Source organism: Hydractinia symbiolongicarpus, chromosome 15 (genome assembly GCF_029227915.1).
Source record: "Hydractinia symbiolongicarpus strain clone_291-10 chromosome 15, HSymV2.1, whole genome shotgun sequence".
Taxonomy (NCBI): domain Eukaryota; kingdom Metazoa; phylum Cnidaria; class Hydrozoa; order Anthoathecata; family Hydractiniidae; genus Hydractinia; species Hydractinia symbiolongicarpus.
Window position 1 is genome coordinate 1,697,667 of NC_079889.1, and position 17,145 is coordinate 1,714,811.

Below are 17,145 nucleotides of genomic sequence, written 5' to 3' on the forward strand. Positions count from 1 at the left end.
TTACAAATTTTTCTGTCAAAAGAGTGCTATTACAAGTTCAATTGCACTCTACCTAATATTCGCCATTATTCTGTTTTACCGTATATATAAGGCGGCAAAATTTGACCAGATTTCGAGACTTACTTTCTCTTATAAGCATTAGTAATATGAGGCGAGGTAGAGAATGGTTATTAAGGAGATAAACCAATGCGAGGCCAAAATGTTTTTTACAGTTAGAGAAGTTTTGAAAGAAGTAGAGTACGCTGTAATCCAGAAAGATTTTCATAAAGGAAAAAAAAATTAAAAAATATGTCATTTTTGTAGAAGGACAGTTCTGAACAAGCGATCCTGTGTATCATGTGATCGGCTCATCTACTGACTTATCAGTACTTTATCGGTCATTTCATATAACCTGCCCTTTAGTTATTTTTTCTTATCTTAGCCAGTAAATATCTTATCAAAGTTACTGTAGTTTTCCATCCTACAAAATTAGTACACGTAACAAATGAACTAAAGATATCAAGTTTTGCATTTCCTGCCTTTCACTTTAACCTTGTGAATACCCACATAAACAACCACTTTAACTTTCTGCTTACCCAATCCCTCCCACCCCTACTGGCAACTAATAGAAATGCCAACAATGCAAGTATCACCATAGAAACAAAAAGGATGTACTTTTTCTTCGTCGTAGACTTTGACACCTGTAAAAAGTTTAACCGACGGTGTCAACTTTCCCATGTTTATATAAGTTAACCTAAAAAGATCCCAGATTCTTGATTCTAAAAAGCAGACGTGGGTGTTGGGATTAATAAAGCAGAGAGGGTACGGTTACAGCTCACTGTTACAACATTACACACACAATTAACTGTGCACAATTGTATATTCTTGTACAAGATAATGTATAGATGTTAACACGACGAACAATATCTATAGTATAATGCCTGTATACGTCTGTCCGTCCGTCTGTCCGTCCGTCTGTCTGTCACGCAAAATAAAATGAATAAACAAGAAAAATGTTGCGATTTAAGCAAATTTGTTTATCGAAATTATTAAAAAACATAGTGGTGTTTATATGAGGCAAGCTAGCTAAGACAACTATGTTAAACCTTAAAGTTTACAGAAATTGGAAAGCAGAAACAAATATAAAACAATTATTCTCTTTGGTCTTAGATCTCACTGATCCCAGAAGTTTTCGAATATTTTTAACAGTTTAAGTAGAACTCTTTTATTTTTAATATTAATATCATTTGCGTACATTCATCTTCACCGAAATTATTATTGATTTAAATACTAATAAATAAATTATTCTTTACAACAAAACTTTTGAAAATTAAATTCATTTAAAGTGTTACATTTCAATTAAAGATTTAATATATTTCTATCTTCACGCTGGGGAGAAATGAGGATGGAAATGGAATTCCTAAAGTCGCCTTAACGCGGCAAGACAGACCACGCAAAGTGTGGTCTCTTTTCTGTGATAAATGTGCAAGATTAACGGTATTCAAACTGAACGCTGACATTTTTTGCAGTGTAAAATTAAGTCACTTTGACCAGCATTTGTGACAGTAAAAATGCGAGACTGGAAGAAAGACCTTTTTTAGTAGCCACAAAGTTTATGTGGTGAACAGAATGTTTCCTTCCACATGGGATTGATTTTTCTTTATTTTTTTCCTTAAATGTGATCTTTTCTATCATCACTCGTCTTCCCCCCCCCATTTCCCCCCCCCCCCCCCCCCCCCCCCCTATACATTTTGCATAATACTAGTATCAGCTGTACTTAGATGGCCTAACACCTGTATTCCTTGTTTTAGATTAAAAAAATATCATAGAGGTACATTTGTATGGTGTAATAAATAATAAATATTGTTTGTTGTTAAGAACCAACAACAACAACAACAACATATTAATAATTAATTTTTCTTATGATCAGTTAGTCTTAATATCCTCTTTTAATTTTACTTTACGTACCCTATTGAATAAAGTTCCTGGGAAGAGGTCTCCTAGTATGGTAAAAGCACCTATCAATTGTTTCTTGTTTTTTTACCACATGCTGGGACACTTTTCAGCAGGTGAAGAAGGTGTATAGCTTATTCAAATGTGTTGTTTCTAGATTATTGATAACGCGACACAAATTTGTCTTTTCTGTCGACAAAATTGTTGTTTTCAGAAAATTACATTTTGGCAATACCTAGAACACGTTTTTTTATTTCTAAATTTAAGCAACCACGAAGTGGAAAGCAAACACAAAGTGGAAAAATGCAACGTGATCACAAGTTTTTTCATTATATCTTATAACTTAACTTTATTGAGGACTTGTGGTGCACTACTTAATATGAACAAGCGCAGTTGTAAGTGGTTTTAATCTTGATAAAAACTTAAACTTTTAAAAAAAATTACTCCTTTTCAACCATACGAGGCTAATATTCGGTAACCAGAACGATATTTAACAATAAGATGAGAATGAAAATTGTATTAGCACAATTTGCCCGAAACCACGAAAAAATAAGCGTCCTAATTAAAACACCTTAAAAGGTAATTTAAGACGTTATTAGGAAAATCGCAACAGGGTATTTTATCAACATGTTCAATTATTGTTATCTATACCATTATATTTTTTACATTGCAAGACAAGATTACCACATATTGTTATTATTAAAATTTCTTCGGAAGATAGATCGTTTTCTACATCCACCGAGTTTCATCATACCGCCTGAGCAGGTGTTGCATAAACCGGCAAAAGCACGGACCTGTGCCCCTTCCATTACAAAGTCCCCTATAAACATATGAAACATTAAGAAAAAATATAAAATAAAAGAGTATATTAGTAAAAATATTTGCGAGTACTTAAAAAGAAGAAAATTAGTGTCAACACGTTGTGAGAAAAAAAAATCTTTTACTAACAGGAAATTGGCTTTAGATTCGTGCCAACAGATATCTTTCTTGTAACAAACTTTTCTCTCTCTGTCCTCATTCTAACTTTACGTAAATTTAAAAATATGTCTTCAGATGAAGTGCAAGCCAAAGACACATTACAACGATTTTCTAATCTGTAGAAACGCAGTAAATAAAGTAGCAATATTGAAATTGAGATTAAAAACGTACCTAGCGCATTCTGGCATTGCGCATGCGTCCCAGTCATAAAAACAACAGCGAAGATGGCTAGAACAACTGTGACTTTCATTTTGTAATTAATGGTGGTGATGATGCTATAATGTAAAATATGTTTGCCATATGTTTGTACAGTTAACCTTGCACTTTCTTAAGAAGAGATAGTTAGTAAACTAATTTTGACATTTTGAATGTATGCATGAAATTAAGTGCAAGTAAATTCAAATGTGAGATCTAAAAGGTAACATATAAAGAATATACTTACATACGTTACGACTTGAAGTTTCTTCTGTTGAAGACAGTTTTTGAATGCTCAATATTTTCACAACACCACCTAAATACATTTTTTCAAGGAAAAGGTGGTTTTTAAAAAGCTATCATTTTCTTTGTAAATACTGACAACATGCTGTGACAGGTGGGAATATAATAACGAAAAACAGGAAATGACATGTTGTGAAAAATTATTTAGGAAAAACAAAAAATATTCTTATTATGAACGTTCAACATTGTGGAATTTAGGAAATTTAATTCAACCAAGAGAAAATTCGAATTCATTTATCAGCGCCGAAAATGGATTCCAATTGTATCTAACGTTCTTTTTTAAAATGACATTAATTATTTTTTTTCAGCATAGACAAGGAACAATTTCTCAGGAATTTAAAAGACGTTTGGTAAAGTTATTGTTTACGGATAATTGATTACTTGACACAAATTATTCCGCCCATTAATTGTTCTTATAAAAACAGTTATAATTTGCTCCTTCTTTGTCCTGCATTGATCACGTTCTAAGAAAAAAATTTAGTGTCCCAGGGTTTTTTCCCACTAAAAAGAAACGCTATAGATGCAATTTTAATACGAAACGTGAGCTGCAAGGAGTAAGGTATTTTGTTCTACACAATGACTTATTTTTATCTTATTTTCTTGAAAAGCGTCTTGTAAAATGATCAAGATATATGTGCAACAATCGAATATGAAAAGGTATAAATAGCTTTTTTATTTGGTTCATGACCCTATTAGGTCCTGAGGTAGGGGCCAGATACCGTACCTTGCTGGGTCTCTTTTAATAAAACTTTTTTGCTATGTTGGATGGTTATGATACTTACTGAGTTTCGATATTTATTTATTAGACACCTGCATGCTAAATTTCTAGTTTCCATACCTTTCAGAGCCTAGATATTGGCTATTATTCGAAACTACCCTTTAAATCTTTATGGAATCTTTATAATTGAAAAAGTATAACTTTCGTTTAGGATTTTTTTTAGAACTTGCAACTTACAACACCACTTTGTTTCATCAAGGGGAATCATTCTGTAAATTTTCGTCACAAGGGTAATCCAATTTCCCGATTCTTTTGGATTTTACCAGAAAATCGGGAAAAATCGGATAATTTTTAGAGTTTTTTTCAGGCAAACTATGCAAAAACCGGAAAAGATATCAAATGACTTTTATTTAGTTCAGGAAAACTCTTAGAATGTAAAAAATCGCTCTAGAAATAAAGTAATTGAATTTTAAGGAGATAGTGGTATATTTGGACAATTTACAAGCTTTCGATGACGTCACAGTGCAAAAATTTATTGCTGTCAATTTGCTGCTTTCATGGCGTACTATCAGTGTGCCAAGTTTAATTCAGTTTGGACAGGCCTATTAAAAGTTATGAAAGGGGGGTGTCCACCCACGGGCATAATAAGTTTGAAAAACCCCGGACCGAATAGCTTTAAATAGGCTACAAAGAGAGCTGTTAATTTTTAACTTTGGTGACTTACACGAAACTGAAGTATGTGGTGGAAGGAAAGTTTATAAGCAATGAGTACAATACAAACGTCTTAAATCATATTGCGTATTATATTGATGTCAAAATATAACTGAAAGCACCAGAATAGTACCTTAAAAATATTTGACATGCACATTTTATGTAAGTTAACATATAAACGGTGAAGTTTCGTCTCGGCAATGGAGACCCGTCATGTCAAATTAATTTTAATTGGGTTTCATAGTTTTTTTCTCGAGCACTTTTTACATTGCCTCTGATCTCCGTATGAGTAGGACAAGCGCGTGGTAAAAATAAGAATCGCAAATATCGTAGTGGAATCTTAACGTAAAGAATTTCAACAAGCAGCAAAAAGGATGTGAGCGCAGTAAACGATGTAATAATTAGTGTTTTTTTGTTGTATTATGTACGTGTAACATTTTGTCCATCGACACGGACTATGTTTTTATTTATTTATGTTGTGTTTATTTTTTTTTGTATCTTTGTATTTTTTCCGTTTGTTTTTAAGCTATGAGACGTCATCATCATGCAGTACTAGACCGACCGACGCACCGTTATATTACCGCCCCGTGTGTTTGCATAGTTGCGTCTGCTTTCTACTATCTTATTTTTTAAAAAAAATAAGATAGTGTTCAAAAGCATTATTTAACTAACTGCTAAAGTAAAGGTGTTTCTACCAAAGTTTACAAAAGTGAATGTAGGCAGAATTAAGGTCTCCCCAAATGCCTGGAAAGTAGTCTGCGAAAAATAAAATTTCCACAACATTACGTAAAAGGGAAACGAAGATGCTCCACCATATCATTTTAATAAATACATTGATTTTACAAGATTTGGTTAAAATGTAAGCAAAATTCAAATTTCATTATTAATAATAACGAGAACGAGATTCTTTTCGCTTCGCTAATGACGCACCGAAATAGGGAAGTATGATTTCGGAAACGCTCCGAAAAAACGTAAATTTTCTGATTCTGTTCTTGTTAGCTATTTGTGTCCACGCCATATATGCACAGGATTCTTTTAAACGAAGTTTGCTGTTTGTAACAGTTCTGATAATAATTTTTTTAACAGCTATTTCCTTCTTCGTACAATTAAGATATACTCGTATATTATTTTTTTATTTTGCTTTTTCTTACTGGGTGGCTCTCTTATACCCCGTTCTTTTTTGGGGGTCTACTAAATTTCGCAAATTTTAGGTGGGGCTTGTGGGTTTTTTCTTCCTGTCAGTCAGTTTGCCCCAGACTGACCCATTGAAACTTGAAATATTTCATATATCACAGATTATCAACATCAACTTAAATACAAATATATTAAAATCTTGAAATTATGAGGAGTATGCCGAAAAGACATTTAGCATGCATTGAATCAAAATGCTTGATCATCGATGTACCAAATATCTTTTTGCTTTCTTTGCAAGTTTTTTCACAGAATGTACTATAAAAAACACCAATGTTAACCCTGTATGCTTGCAATGTGATCATTTTAAATTTTAAACAAGTACAAACACTTCAAGTTTCGTGTTTCTGAAGTAACCAAAAAGAGTTATAATATAAAAATAAACCATCTGAGAATTATTACTTTGTTTATGGTTCATTTTTATATAACTCTTTTAGGCATACTTCACATAATTTCATCATGTAATTTGAATATAGCAACTTTCCAATTCCTTTTTCTCGCTCAAGCAGCAGATATTGAGAGTAACCCTGGTCCTGAAACATGTTTTAAAATCTGTCAAAGCAGGTGGCGGAGGACAAACAAACTGATCGGCCTAATGCAATTCCGTTGTTTGTTGCTTCATGTTTCGCCGTTCTAATACCAAAAAAAGAAAAAATGCCCTGAAAACGAGGTTGGTTTAGCCCATAGATTCGCTACACTGCTGCCCAACCCTATGGAAGCCTACCTTATATGGTCTATGCGTAGGAAGGCTACGTTAAAAACACCAACACTAACTACCCTTTCTATCGACTATCATTTTTCTACGTTCCTCTTCTGGGCTTCACTTTCGAAGAATTTTCTTTTCAAAAACATCTCACAAACATCTCAAAAACATCTCACAAATCAATTTTCAAATAACTGCATAATATGTTACAAATATTTTGCCTATCTGGATAGCAAAATACTTCGTGTCTAATTTCGTAATAGGAATCACAGTCTGTTAGATAGATTTTTGTAAACTTTATTCACGAGGTTGTTTACGTATATCATACGTCTTGTTTGTTCTTACATACTACAGTAGACTCCCGGTTATTCAAACCTGCACTTATTCGAAATTCTCGGTTATTCGAAGCGATTTTCTTTCCCCTTGAATTTTCTAACTCGTTTTAGAGTAAATCTCTCTCAGTTATTCAAACTTCAGTTATTCGAAAATTCGTTTATTCGAAGTGGTTTTCTAACACCCCTTGGCTCAACATTCTCTCCGTTATTTAAAATTCTTGACAATAGCTGGAGTAAAAGTGAGGATTTTCAACTTCAAACATTTTTTATAAAAGAAAAATAGTCTTTATTCCTAAAAATAAAACTATGTACAAAGCAATTTTTTTAAAGTTGAATGCTTTCACCATTTCCAGAAAATTCAAGCAAACAAGGGATTCGCATTCCTTTGTCATCACCCATATTTATCGCCTTACCTGTGACTTTAACAAAACAAATATTCAATGGATCTGATCTTAGGAAGTAAAATATAGTCTTTGCATATTTTTCACTTTGTCCCTTTGGTAAGTGACCCACAACGTTATTCTCCTTATCGTTAAGGACAGCCACAGCGTATTTTTCGACTTCATTCATAGGCTCCATTCGTGTTAAGAACTTGTCCAATAACAGGTTGCCACTTGCTTCGGTACACATGAAGCCCCATAACTTTTGAAGTTGTTTCAAAGTTCCTTAGAATAATTATCTCCATCGGACCTTCATTGTTTACTATCAATGACATAAGATCCATAATGATTTTGTTACTTCTCTTCGACTGCTGTAGGAAATTTCATTGAATACTTTTGATGCAACTCAATGACACCTTTTTTTGAAAACATTCGAAAACCTTCTTTATGCGGCAATTGTTGCGTTTAAAACTGTAGAGTAGAAACTTGATATGACTACTTTTTTATTCAAATCCCTCCAAAAAGTCCGTCAGAGTGAAAATTGGAGCAAAACAAGACAATTTTCAGTTATTCGAAATTTCGGTTATTCGAAGTAAATTCCTATCCCCCGTTGAGCTTCGAATAACCGGGAGGCTACTGTATTTCCTTTTAAATTTTGCACAGAATCATTCCTATTGCATAAAAAGCCCGTTGAAGAAACAAAAATGACGATAAAATGATATTACAGATGGGAAATGATAAAAATAGAAAGAATTTCGGATTTGTATATTCCTTGTACCTTTTTTTACATATAATTTGCATTGGGTAAAAAAAAAAACTTTGATTTTGCAAGAATGATGGGAATTCGATACTGGAATAAGCATTTTACATATCTGGAAAAAATTTATTGTCTTGTAACATATTTTCATTTTGAGAATGGTAATTAAAATGTTTTCCCTATGCAATAATACACTGTTATAAAAATATACGTGTTTTTTTTTTAAGTAATATTTTAAAAAACTGTTGACCTGTAACAAAATCTACAGGTTCTCCTTTGTTAATCTCCCAGTTATATTATTCGTGCTCGTCGTACTATCCCTAATATTGCTATTTCGTGTATCTTTATCACAATGTAGCGATTTAGCCACCATTTCCAACGGGTCATAATTACACAGGTACACTTTTTTTTCTTAAAGGACTTGGAAAACTGCTAACTTAAGCCCCCTTTCATTGACATTACTCTACATGTACTCGCACGTTCTGCAAAATGACACGTATTAAGCGGATCTACTAGTTGTAAAAGACTATGCGTACTTTACAATTAGATTGACGTCTAGACAATCGGTTTATGAACGATTGATTTTGCCAATTTTGACAAATTCACCTTTTAAAATTGCTATCATTCCAAAACAGCAAACACTTCGGACAGACAGTAATATGTATCAAAATCCATGGAATAGAATATCAATAAAAAGCTGTATTTCCTAGCTAAGTAGGTAGTCAGTGCTTTCAAAAAGACCTGTAAACTGGGAGGGTTAGTTAGCTAGGATTCCTTTCTACAATGGTATGCCTAAACTCCCCCGCAGTTTTTACAAGTCTGAATTTTTTTCACCTTAATTCGGATTTGATGACGTTAAATAAAAATGCTAATATTAGCAATTTTTTTTAAAAAAATTTGCCTAAGGCTTTTTGGACAAATTTCTGAATGGCAGTCGAAAGCGATATTATATACTTCTTAATCCCGATACCATTGTTTGCATCGGGATTAAGTGCAACATCGGGTGACACAGAAACAAACTACGATACTAATTTTGTATATGTACAAGGTTTCTTTTTATTTAAATGTCATATTACATGGCAAAGTTACCACATGTTGTTATAGTTATAATTTCGTCCGTTAATTGATCTTTTACATCCGCCAAGTGTCATCGACCCAAGGGAGCATCTGTTGCATAGATTGCCAAAAGCACTTACTTGACCTCCTTCAGGGATAATATTACCTGCAAAATTAAAATAAAAACAAAAATTAACTAACTGATTATTAGTAGAATATGTAACTACTGTCTCTTTCAAATGTAATTCCACCATATTTCGATAATTTAAATAAACTTACCCAATCCATCAACGCACTGGGCATTTGTGCCAGCCATGTAAACCATGGCAAAAAGAGCAAGAACAACAGCGATCTTCATTTTTCGATGGTAATGTCGCAAGTGCTAAGAAGAGAAAAATGTGACCATCAAAAACGGAGGAAGAGAAACCTATGACAACAAATTTCTTTACACGTACTGTGTGAAATATAGCAGTTTTATTTGTTAAAAAAATATAAGCTACAAATATGAAATTAAAAAAACGAATAGCTACATACATTTATGATTTCAATGTTTCTTCTGTATCGATTAGTGTGATAATGTTAAAAACGTATTAAAACAACACATAAATACATTTTCTCAAGGAAAAGGCGGTCTTCTCCAAGTAATCATTTTAATTGTAAGTTTTGGCTACACGTTGTTAAAAAAAGAATAGATATTTATATCGATGAAGAACGTGCAGAAAGAGAAGAAACAGATTTTGAAATATCCCTTTTGTGATTAATAGCGCTGTTTTGTCATTCAATATCTGCTTTAACTTTCTATATGACTAATTTCGAAATCAAATTATAATTTTTTTATTTCAAGAATTCTTTTAACAAAAGAAATTATTCTTTTGCACGGTGTTATGAGACAGGTGGAATAGAAAGAAAGCATTGCCTTCTTGAAAACATCTATTTCCTTGATTGGTATTTTAATGGAAAAATTTGTATTAAATCTTCTCTCAAAATTTCCGCAAAAGTTCACATTTTAAGGGTGATATATTTTTAGCTTAGACGTCATGTGTATGTATTGTTTACAGGTTGAATTTTATTATAACTATTTTTGTAACTAATACGGAACATCAAAGTTTTATGGAATTAAAAAAATGGTCACATGAATAAATCTGTAATTTCAATAGAAAAAAATTGCAATAATATCCATAAAAACGTATTTTTCCGCAATGCAGACGTACTTTAGAGTCACATTCATACATTCTCCTTAAACGTTCGAAATATGTCTACGAATGTTTGGAATTTGTAAACATTCGACTGAGTAAAGATATTGCATGTTTGTTGTAATTTTGTATCGACAAGATAAAAATGGCGTTCTCGTTAAGGGGCTGGGTAATAGATGTTTCCTAGCGTAGCGTAATACACCTGTCCCGAATTAGTTTTCTTTGGTAAGCGCTGCTTTTTCTCAAATTTGTGGAACAAAACCAATGTAATTTTTGAAATCCTGACCTGAATGTTGATACGATGTGAAATCTTTAGGTTAGGTTTTAACTTTGTACTAATTGACCTCTGCCTGAAACAGAAGCTTCTTAGTACAAATTAAAAATTAAAAAGACTTTGACCGTAACATTAATACAACCAAAACAGCATTTTAACATGTCGGATTATGAAAATTTATACACACACCAATTTAATGATGCTGAATATGATCTTAAAGTCAAAACATTAAAATTCTAAAACTTTAAAAAACATGCAATTCTGTATGTAACGTGTATTAATAAGGGTAAAAATAGGGGTAAACACGTGATGGGAAGGGGGGTAGGTGGTTCTAAAACGGCAAATTTAGCGTTACGATATTATTAAACAGTCGCTATTAAAAAATAACAGATGGATAAACTAAATGTATGCTATGCTGAATAATGTTTTTTTAAAAAAAAAAGAAAAGAATTCTTTTGAAAGAGCATAGACTTTCTTTATGAACAGGCAACTTTAAATCACCAGTATTTAATTTCACGAATTAAACTGAGATTTTTTTAGTTTAATTTTGCAGTATTTTTTGGCATAAAAACTAATACCTAAGTATTCAATGGTAATCCTTTTCAGAAATAAGCCTATAAAGTAATGTATACAGAAATCAGTTCATGGCGATAATAAATTTCAAATATAGACGGGTCACCCTTATTTACAATTAACTATAATAAAACCTAACCATTTTGCGGGGTTTTGTGGACAGGGTTTTGATTTTGTAAATAAATCTAGTTTGCTTTTTTCAAGAATTTTTAAGACTTGCTCTCATAGCCTTGGTCACCCGCGATGCTATCGTCGAACCTTCGCCTCTCCATCTCGTATGTTTTTAGTTCGTATTACCCCGACGCTAATCGCTAGTTTGTAAACATCATAAAGACAGGTGATTTGAGAAAATCGATAATTTTTAATTATTTTATATTTCTGGATCAAATTAGAGAAAAATTGGCTTTTCATTTCTATCCGTATGCCTAAAAATACATCTGCGGTCTTTAACACCAAAGATTATTTGTTTGTTTTCCGTTTTTCAAATTAATATTATTTAATTGAATTTGGCAGGTGCGTTAAATATGCTGGAATATCATCCTTGTATTGTTTCGTGTGAGGTTTATATAAACCTCCTTGGTTTATACAAATTCATCAAAAAATTGGAATTCCGTCTCATTTGGGCATGCATGTTAAATAAAACATGGCGGTGTACTTCAAACACTATCTATCTTATATGAAATATTCAACAATATAATAGGAAGTCTTAATTTAAGCTGTTCATTTGTATCACTTACGGTGAAGTGTGAGAAGATAGACTAATCATAAATATTCGCCAGGGTGACAGCCTAGATTATGTTTCTACTTGCACATATTTTTGCTTTGAAGACTTTAAAAAAGTTACGAAACGCCTTTTGGTTTTTAAATTTTGTGACTTACACGAAAGTCAAAAAGAATATTGAAGATTTTTTTAGAAAATAAAAATAAAAAAGTTGAAATTCTACATATAAAATTAGTTATTCATAAACAGGTTATCTACACGTCTAGATGGCTCTCAAGTGTGTATACTATCTTGCACTTTGACCTTTTGAGTGCTCTGTTTATTACACGACATTCTTCAGAAATTGCGGGGATTGAGTTGATTGAATCGTTTCGTAGGCCCTTAAAACACGAAAATCATGTTAGATGCTGCTAAGCTTCTGTATTTTACGGACTGTTGCTTATTTGGTTCTTTTGAAGACCAGACAGACTAGCTTAGTCTGCTCCCCACAAATTTCTTTTCAATGTTACAGCTGCCATTATTATTTCTAAGCAATGTTACTTACAATAACAGTATACCTTGGTGTAGGAAATCAATCTCAAGGTTTTTTCAAATTTCTCTTGCATAGTTTTGACATAAAGTTTTAGGGGTAAAATAAGGGCAGCCTTATTGAAAAAAATACTAAAAACTAGTCCCTAGCCAGTTCAAAAATCGATGGTTTCTCCGCTCATCTAAGTTTCGCCTGTCGTGCATGACCCAGACATCACTATTTCGTGCTTTGTTGGCACAAAATAGTCATTTAGCTACCATATTGAATAAAATATAAGTATGAACAAAGGATTATCCTGCAGAGAGGACCTCAAATAAATGAAGCTGCACTGTCATAACATGAAAAGTTGATAGCTTGTGGAAATAAGGGTTCACATGTTCATACAACTGCATCGCTATCTTAGGCTAACTCCTAAAATATGCTAATTGTTGCTGACGTCAGAATGACCTTTTTCACGAAATTCGGGGACTTCGTGGGCCCCTGACGCATCCTCGTCCACAAGGTTTGTTGCCTATGCCAAAGCCGCCAGCGCGTACTTGGCGGCTAAACAAGACTCTGGTACAAGCTGCTTTTCATAACTAGTATATTGGTTACTGTAAATAATTAATGAGTTTGTCTCACTGTTACAGTTGTCGCCCCCGACGTGGATTATTTTGGTATGCGAACTTGCTAGAGAATGTGACTAGCAACTTTTCAACGCTATTTTCATGACCTACGTGTGTGCAAAATTAGCAAAATGTGACTTTTTGACTTTTTTTTGTCCATATTTGAAAAATAAGGAAAAAAGTGCCTCCGTCCCAATATTTTTGTCCAAGGTTGTAGATGTATCTTTAAAACGTGTAACTTTGAGTTAAGTTTTTTATTTAAACTGGGTCGTGTGAGTTAAAAAGAAGAAATCACATACAAATATTTTATGATTACGCATATAATTTTAATATAAGATTTAATTAGCTCTAATTGCATGTTAAATAACTAATTATCGTTGTAATTAACGTTCAATCGTAATAAGTTATTAAGTTGTTTTGACAAACTTATTTGCATGAAAGAATGAGTTGACATCATGACTAAATATACATTAAGAAGGAAAAGTTTTGAACAGTTTAAAAATTACGGACAATAATAAAAAACGCTAGCGTAACCTATACAAATAAAATTTATAGAAAACTTTTGAATTAAAAAAGAACTTTGAAAAGTTCGGCCTACTTTAAAAGCATAAACTTTCGTGGATCAAAAATTCGCGAAATTTTCTGGGGGTTTTTTGTAAAAAAAAATTAAAAAAATAATGAAATTAGCTAGGCAATAACACAACTAGCTTCTGGGAAACAAGGGGAGGGTCAGAGCTAAAGTGTCCCCGATACCAATGCTACCTAACGTAGAAAAAACAGTTTTTTATATAAACTTCAGGCGTTCATTTTACAAGATTTTTTAAACAACATTCTGAAATGTTTTATCCAAATGTTATTAAGATTCTTGGTGTGAGTGAGATTATCGATAAATCAAAAAAGGTGCTTAAAGCAATGTCGTGTTACCATTCGCACGAAATGATGCAACAAGGGAACAATTAGAGACAGAAGTAATCACACAACTCGTTGCAATGTCTGCATATCAGATAACTGATAAAGCGTAATTTTGTTAATTTATACAAAGATCACTTTTTGTGACTTGTACATAATTAATTGTACTTTGTTGTGGAGATGATTTGCAGGAAAACAAAGGGTGAGATCTTGTTATCAAATATGTTAGCTAATTCACCAGCACTTCTTCTCAGGGTTTCATCAGATAAGCTTATATTTAACAGTAAGTGTACTTAAGTTTTTGTTAATCAGTCAAGGAGAGAAAATCTGATTTCAATCACTGATAAGAAATTAAACAAAGAGTGGAGAAGTACGAAATTTTTTGTCATTTGAACATCAATTGGACAAGTTGACATATTAAGTTGATGAAGAATTGTTTTATACATTCTCAACAGTAAGTTTTGATTACACAGGATTTTTCTGATCTATTTTTACCATCTGTGAAGAATTGTCGTGATCCATTGGAATTTTTTAATCAGGTTTTAGGCCTGTTTTGTTTCTGCTTCATAAATTTTTTTTTTTTTTTTCGTTTTTGTATGTTACTGTGTCTTGTTTTCCTATTTAGTACGTTCCTTTCAAAGTTTTTTAGCCTCACTTCTTAAACAATCCTGTTAAAGTAATGATAAATAACGGAACAGGAACTCGAAACTCTTTTTTGCTATTTGTCATAGAAGGATTAGTAGCAAAGAAAAGGTGAATGAAAATTTTCATTGTTATATGGTATTTCTCATTTATTTTACATTTTTAACTTGACATAGCCAAATAATTTGTCAAAAATGCAAAATTGAATACATCCGCTTATAATTAAAATGAAACTTTAAACAGTACCATTTTTATTACTATAGAAACAACGCATTCCACGATGTTGAGTCTGCCTCCTTTTGTTCGGTAATTTCATTTAAGCTTTTTTCATAAAGAAATCGCGTCACTGCATTTGTCAATACAAGAATCAAAGTTTGATTTGGTATAAAAAATTTAAAAACTTATATATGTACACGTTTTCAGATTGATTGTATAAATAATATTTTGTGGTGTAAGCAAATTTTTATATATTTCATGTAAGAGAAGTAAATCTTCATCATAGCTATCTATTCTCATTATTTGACATATCTACATTTTGCTTAGTTTTTACCACAAGGGAAGATGATAAAGAAACAACGTAAGCTCCGTGTACAGTGTTTGTTGTTTTTTAAATGATTTATTTTTTTTTATGTTATGTTATTCACTGTTGTTACCCGGGTAAAAGGACGGCATCAATATTTTCGAATATCGCACAATGTGATTGGTTAGAACTTACATCATAGCGGGCAATATTCCACGGTATTGCCCGCTACCATAACATTAAATGTAAATAAACACGAAAAAAGTAAACAAAACGCGAAAAAGAAGTGAAACTTACTTTCTTTCTTTTTTGTAGCTACGATAAAAACCTGTAATGTTTACACGATATTCGATTCAAAATAATATATTTTTAGTTCGAATGTCCGTTCCATGGGAATAGTGCCTATAAAGACATGGTTTCTACATCCTGCTTATAATGTTATATTTTTTGTAAAAAGCAGCACCCGGATAATAATCCATAAAATAACTGTTTACTTCGGGCAATACCTTCAAATATTGACCTCTGTCACGTATTGCCCTCACAAGCTCGGGCAATACTTTGACGTCGGTCAATATTATCCGGTATTGCCCTCATAAACAGTTATTATAGGGTTATTGTTACTGTTGTTGTTGTTGTTGTTGTTGTTGTTTTGTTGTGGTTCTTGAAAGTCTTATCACTGCTCATCGTATGTACAATTTTATTGATAAAAGTGATCATTGCAAACATGAGACATTTCACATCATTGTTGAAAAATTTCACAGGGAGTAAATTTCACGGTTCCAAAATCAATAATCAAAATCATCAACAAAATAATACAACGTGAAAGAAGGTTGCATGAATAAAAATATAATTTAAGATGATCGGAAAATTTAATTTATCTATTTTTTTTAAAAAAAGGAGCGCAAAATCGCAAAAGTTTCTGACAAAAAAGTAATAATTTCCAATCGGTTTTTTTGTCAGTTGTTGAATAAATATCTTCACTGTGTGTCACATACATAGCGTCATAACCTTCACTCAATACATTCTTATCTTTAGAAGTGATGTCATCATTTATTGCGTGGTTATTTGTGTTTCCCTTAATCAGCTCTGCTCCTATGCCAACATACAGAAAAGGATTTTTAAACGTCGCCCAAGATTACAAAGGTCGTCAAGTCGTTGAAATCAAATATGAAGAGTATCCTAGCAACGCTACTGTCAACAATAGAGACATTGTAGACCAGCCAGCAACGGAGTCTGGGGATGAAAAATTAATTTGTGGACCGATAGGAGTTTATGAGTTATGTTGTCCAAATTATAAATTCGAGTATGCAGGAACATATGAGACAATCTGCATCGAGAAGTGTAAACTTGATCGCGAGTTTTGCTCCCTCGATGTTGTAGAGGAGTGTTATAAGAGTAAACACAGAGCGAAACGACTGGGGGATATCTGTAGAAGACAGACTGAATATGGTTTTAAAAGGTTACTAATTTAACAGGTTTTAACAAGATTTCTTACATGGAATGGGCGGATTACTTGATATATTACTAGTATGAAAATTGACGCAAACAAACGAGGTTCCAACAAATCGTCAATTCGGTATAGCGTAATGGTGACAGGAGTGCTATTCCTGAAAGCTAACATTAAGAAAATAAATTTTACTAACAATGGATTTTTTTCAGCTTTTGTTTTCATTAGCTTTTCGGGACGACAGAGCGTGAATACAACCTCTCCACCCCTACCCTTACCCGTGCCACCACACCCACCACCACCCCTATCCACGACCACCACCTTCTACCAACACCCCCTTGCTATTACCAACCCTACCGCTATCCTCATCTAACCTATAAACATATGTAAATACAGTACAACTCGCGTAAGTAGGTCCCCGGATAAGTGGGACTTTCACTAATTGGGACCAGACTTCTTAGTCCCTTGAACTT

General features: G+C 32.7%; 1 protein-coding gene and 2 long non-coding RNA genes across 4 annotated transcripts; 1 reads left to right on the top strand and 2 right to left on the bottom strand.

The window, feature by feature from the left end:
• Positions 1 to 2,547: 2,547 nt before the first annotated feature.
• LOC130628979 (uncharacterized) lies at positions 2,548 to 3,475 on the bottom strand. The gene is made up of 3 exons (XR_008981887.1): positions 3,353 to 3,475; positions 3,082 to 3,185; positions 2,548 to 2,752 (listed from the first exon to the last, which is right to left on the bottom strand). It is a non-coding gene; the product is annotated as an uncharacterized LOC130628979 (long non-coding RNA).
• A 5,756-nt stretch (positions 3,476 to 9,231) lies between these two features.
• On the bottom strand, positions 9,232 to 9,944 carry LOC130629133 (uncharacterized). Its single transcript, XR_008981913.1, has 3 exons — positions 9,794 to 9,944; positions 9,539 to 9,641; positions 9,232 to 9,425 (listed from the first exon to the last, which is right to left on the bottom strand). It is a non-coding gene; the product is annotated as an uncharacterized LOC130629133 (long non-coding RNA).
• A 4,057-nt stretch (positions 9,945 to 14,001) lies between these two features.
• LOC130628864 (uncharacterized) lies at positions 14,002 to 16,783 on the top strand. 2 transcript variants are annotated; one of them, XM_057441895.1, is made up of 2 exons: positions 14,002 to 14,517; positions 16,261 to 16,783. In XM_057441895.1, exon 2 carries the CDS (start codon positions 16,266 to 16,268, stop codon positions 16,695 to 16,697), a length of 432 nt encoding a protein of 143 aa, XP_057297878.1. In that variant the 5' UTR covers positions 14,002 to 14,517; positions 16,261 to 16,265; the 3' UTR covers positions 16,698 to 16,783. The 2 variants fall into 2 exon arrangements, with proteins under 2 accessions (XP_057297878.1, XP_057297877.1); XM_057441894.1 differs by lacking the exon at positions 14,002 to 14,517 and adding an exon at positions 15,143 to 15,282.
• The last annotated feature ends 362 nt before the right edge of the window (positions 16,784 to 17,145 follow it).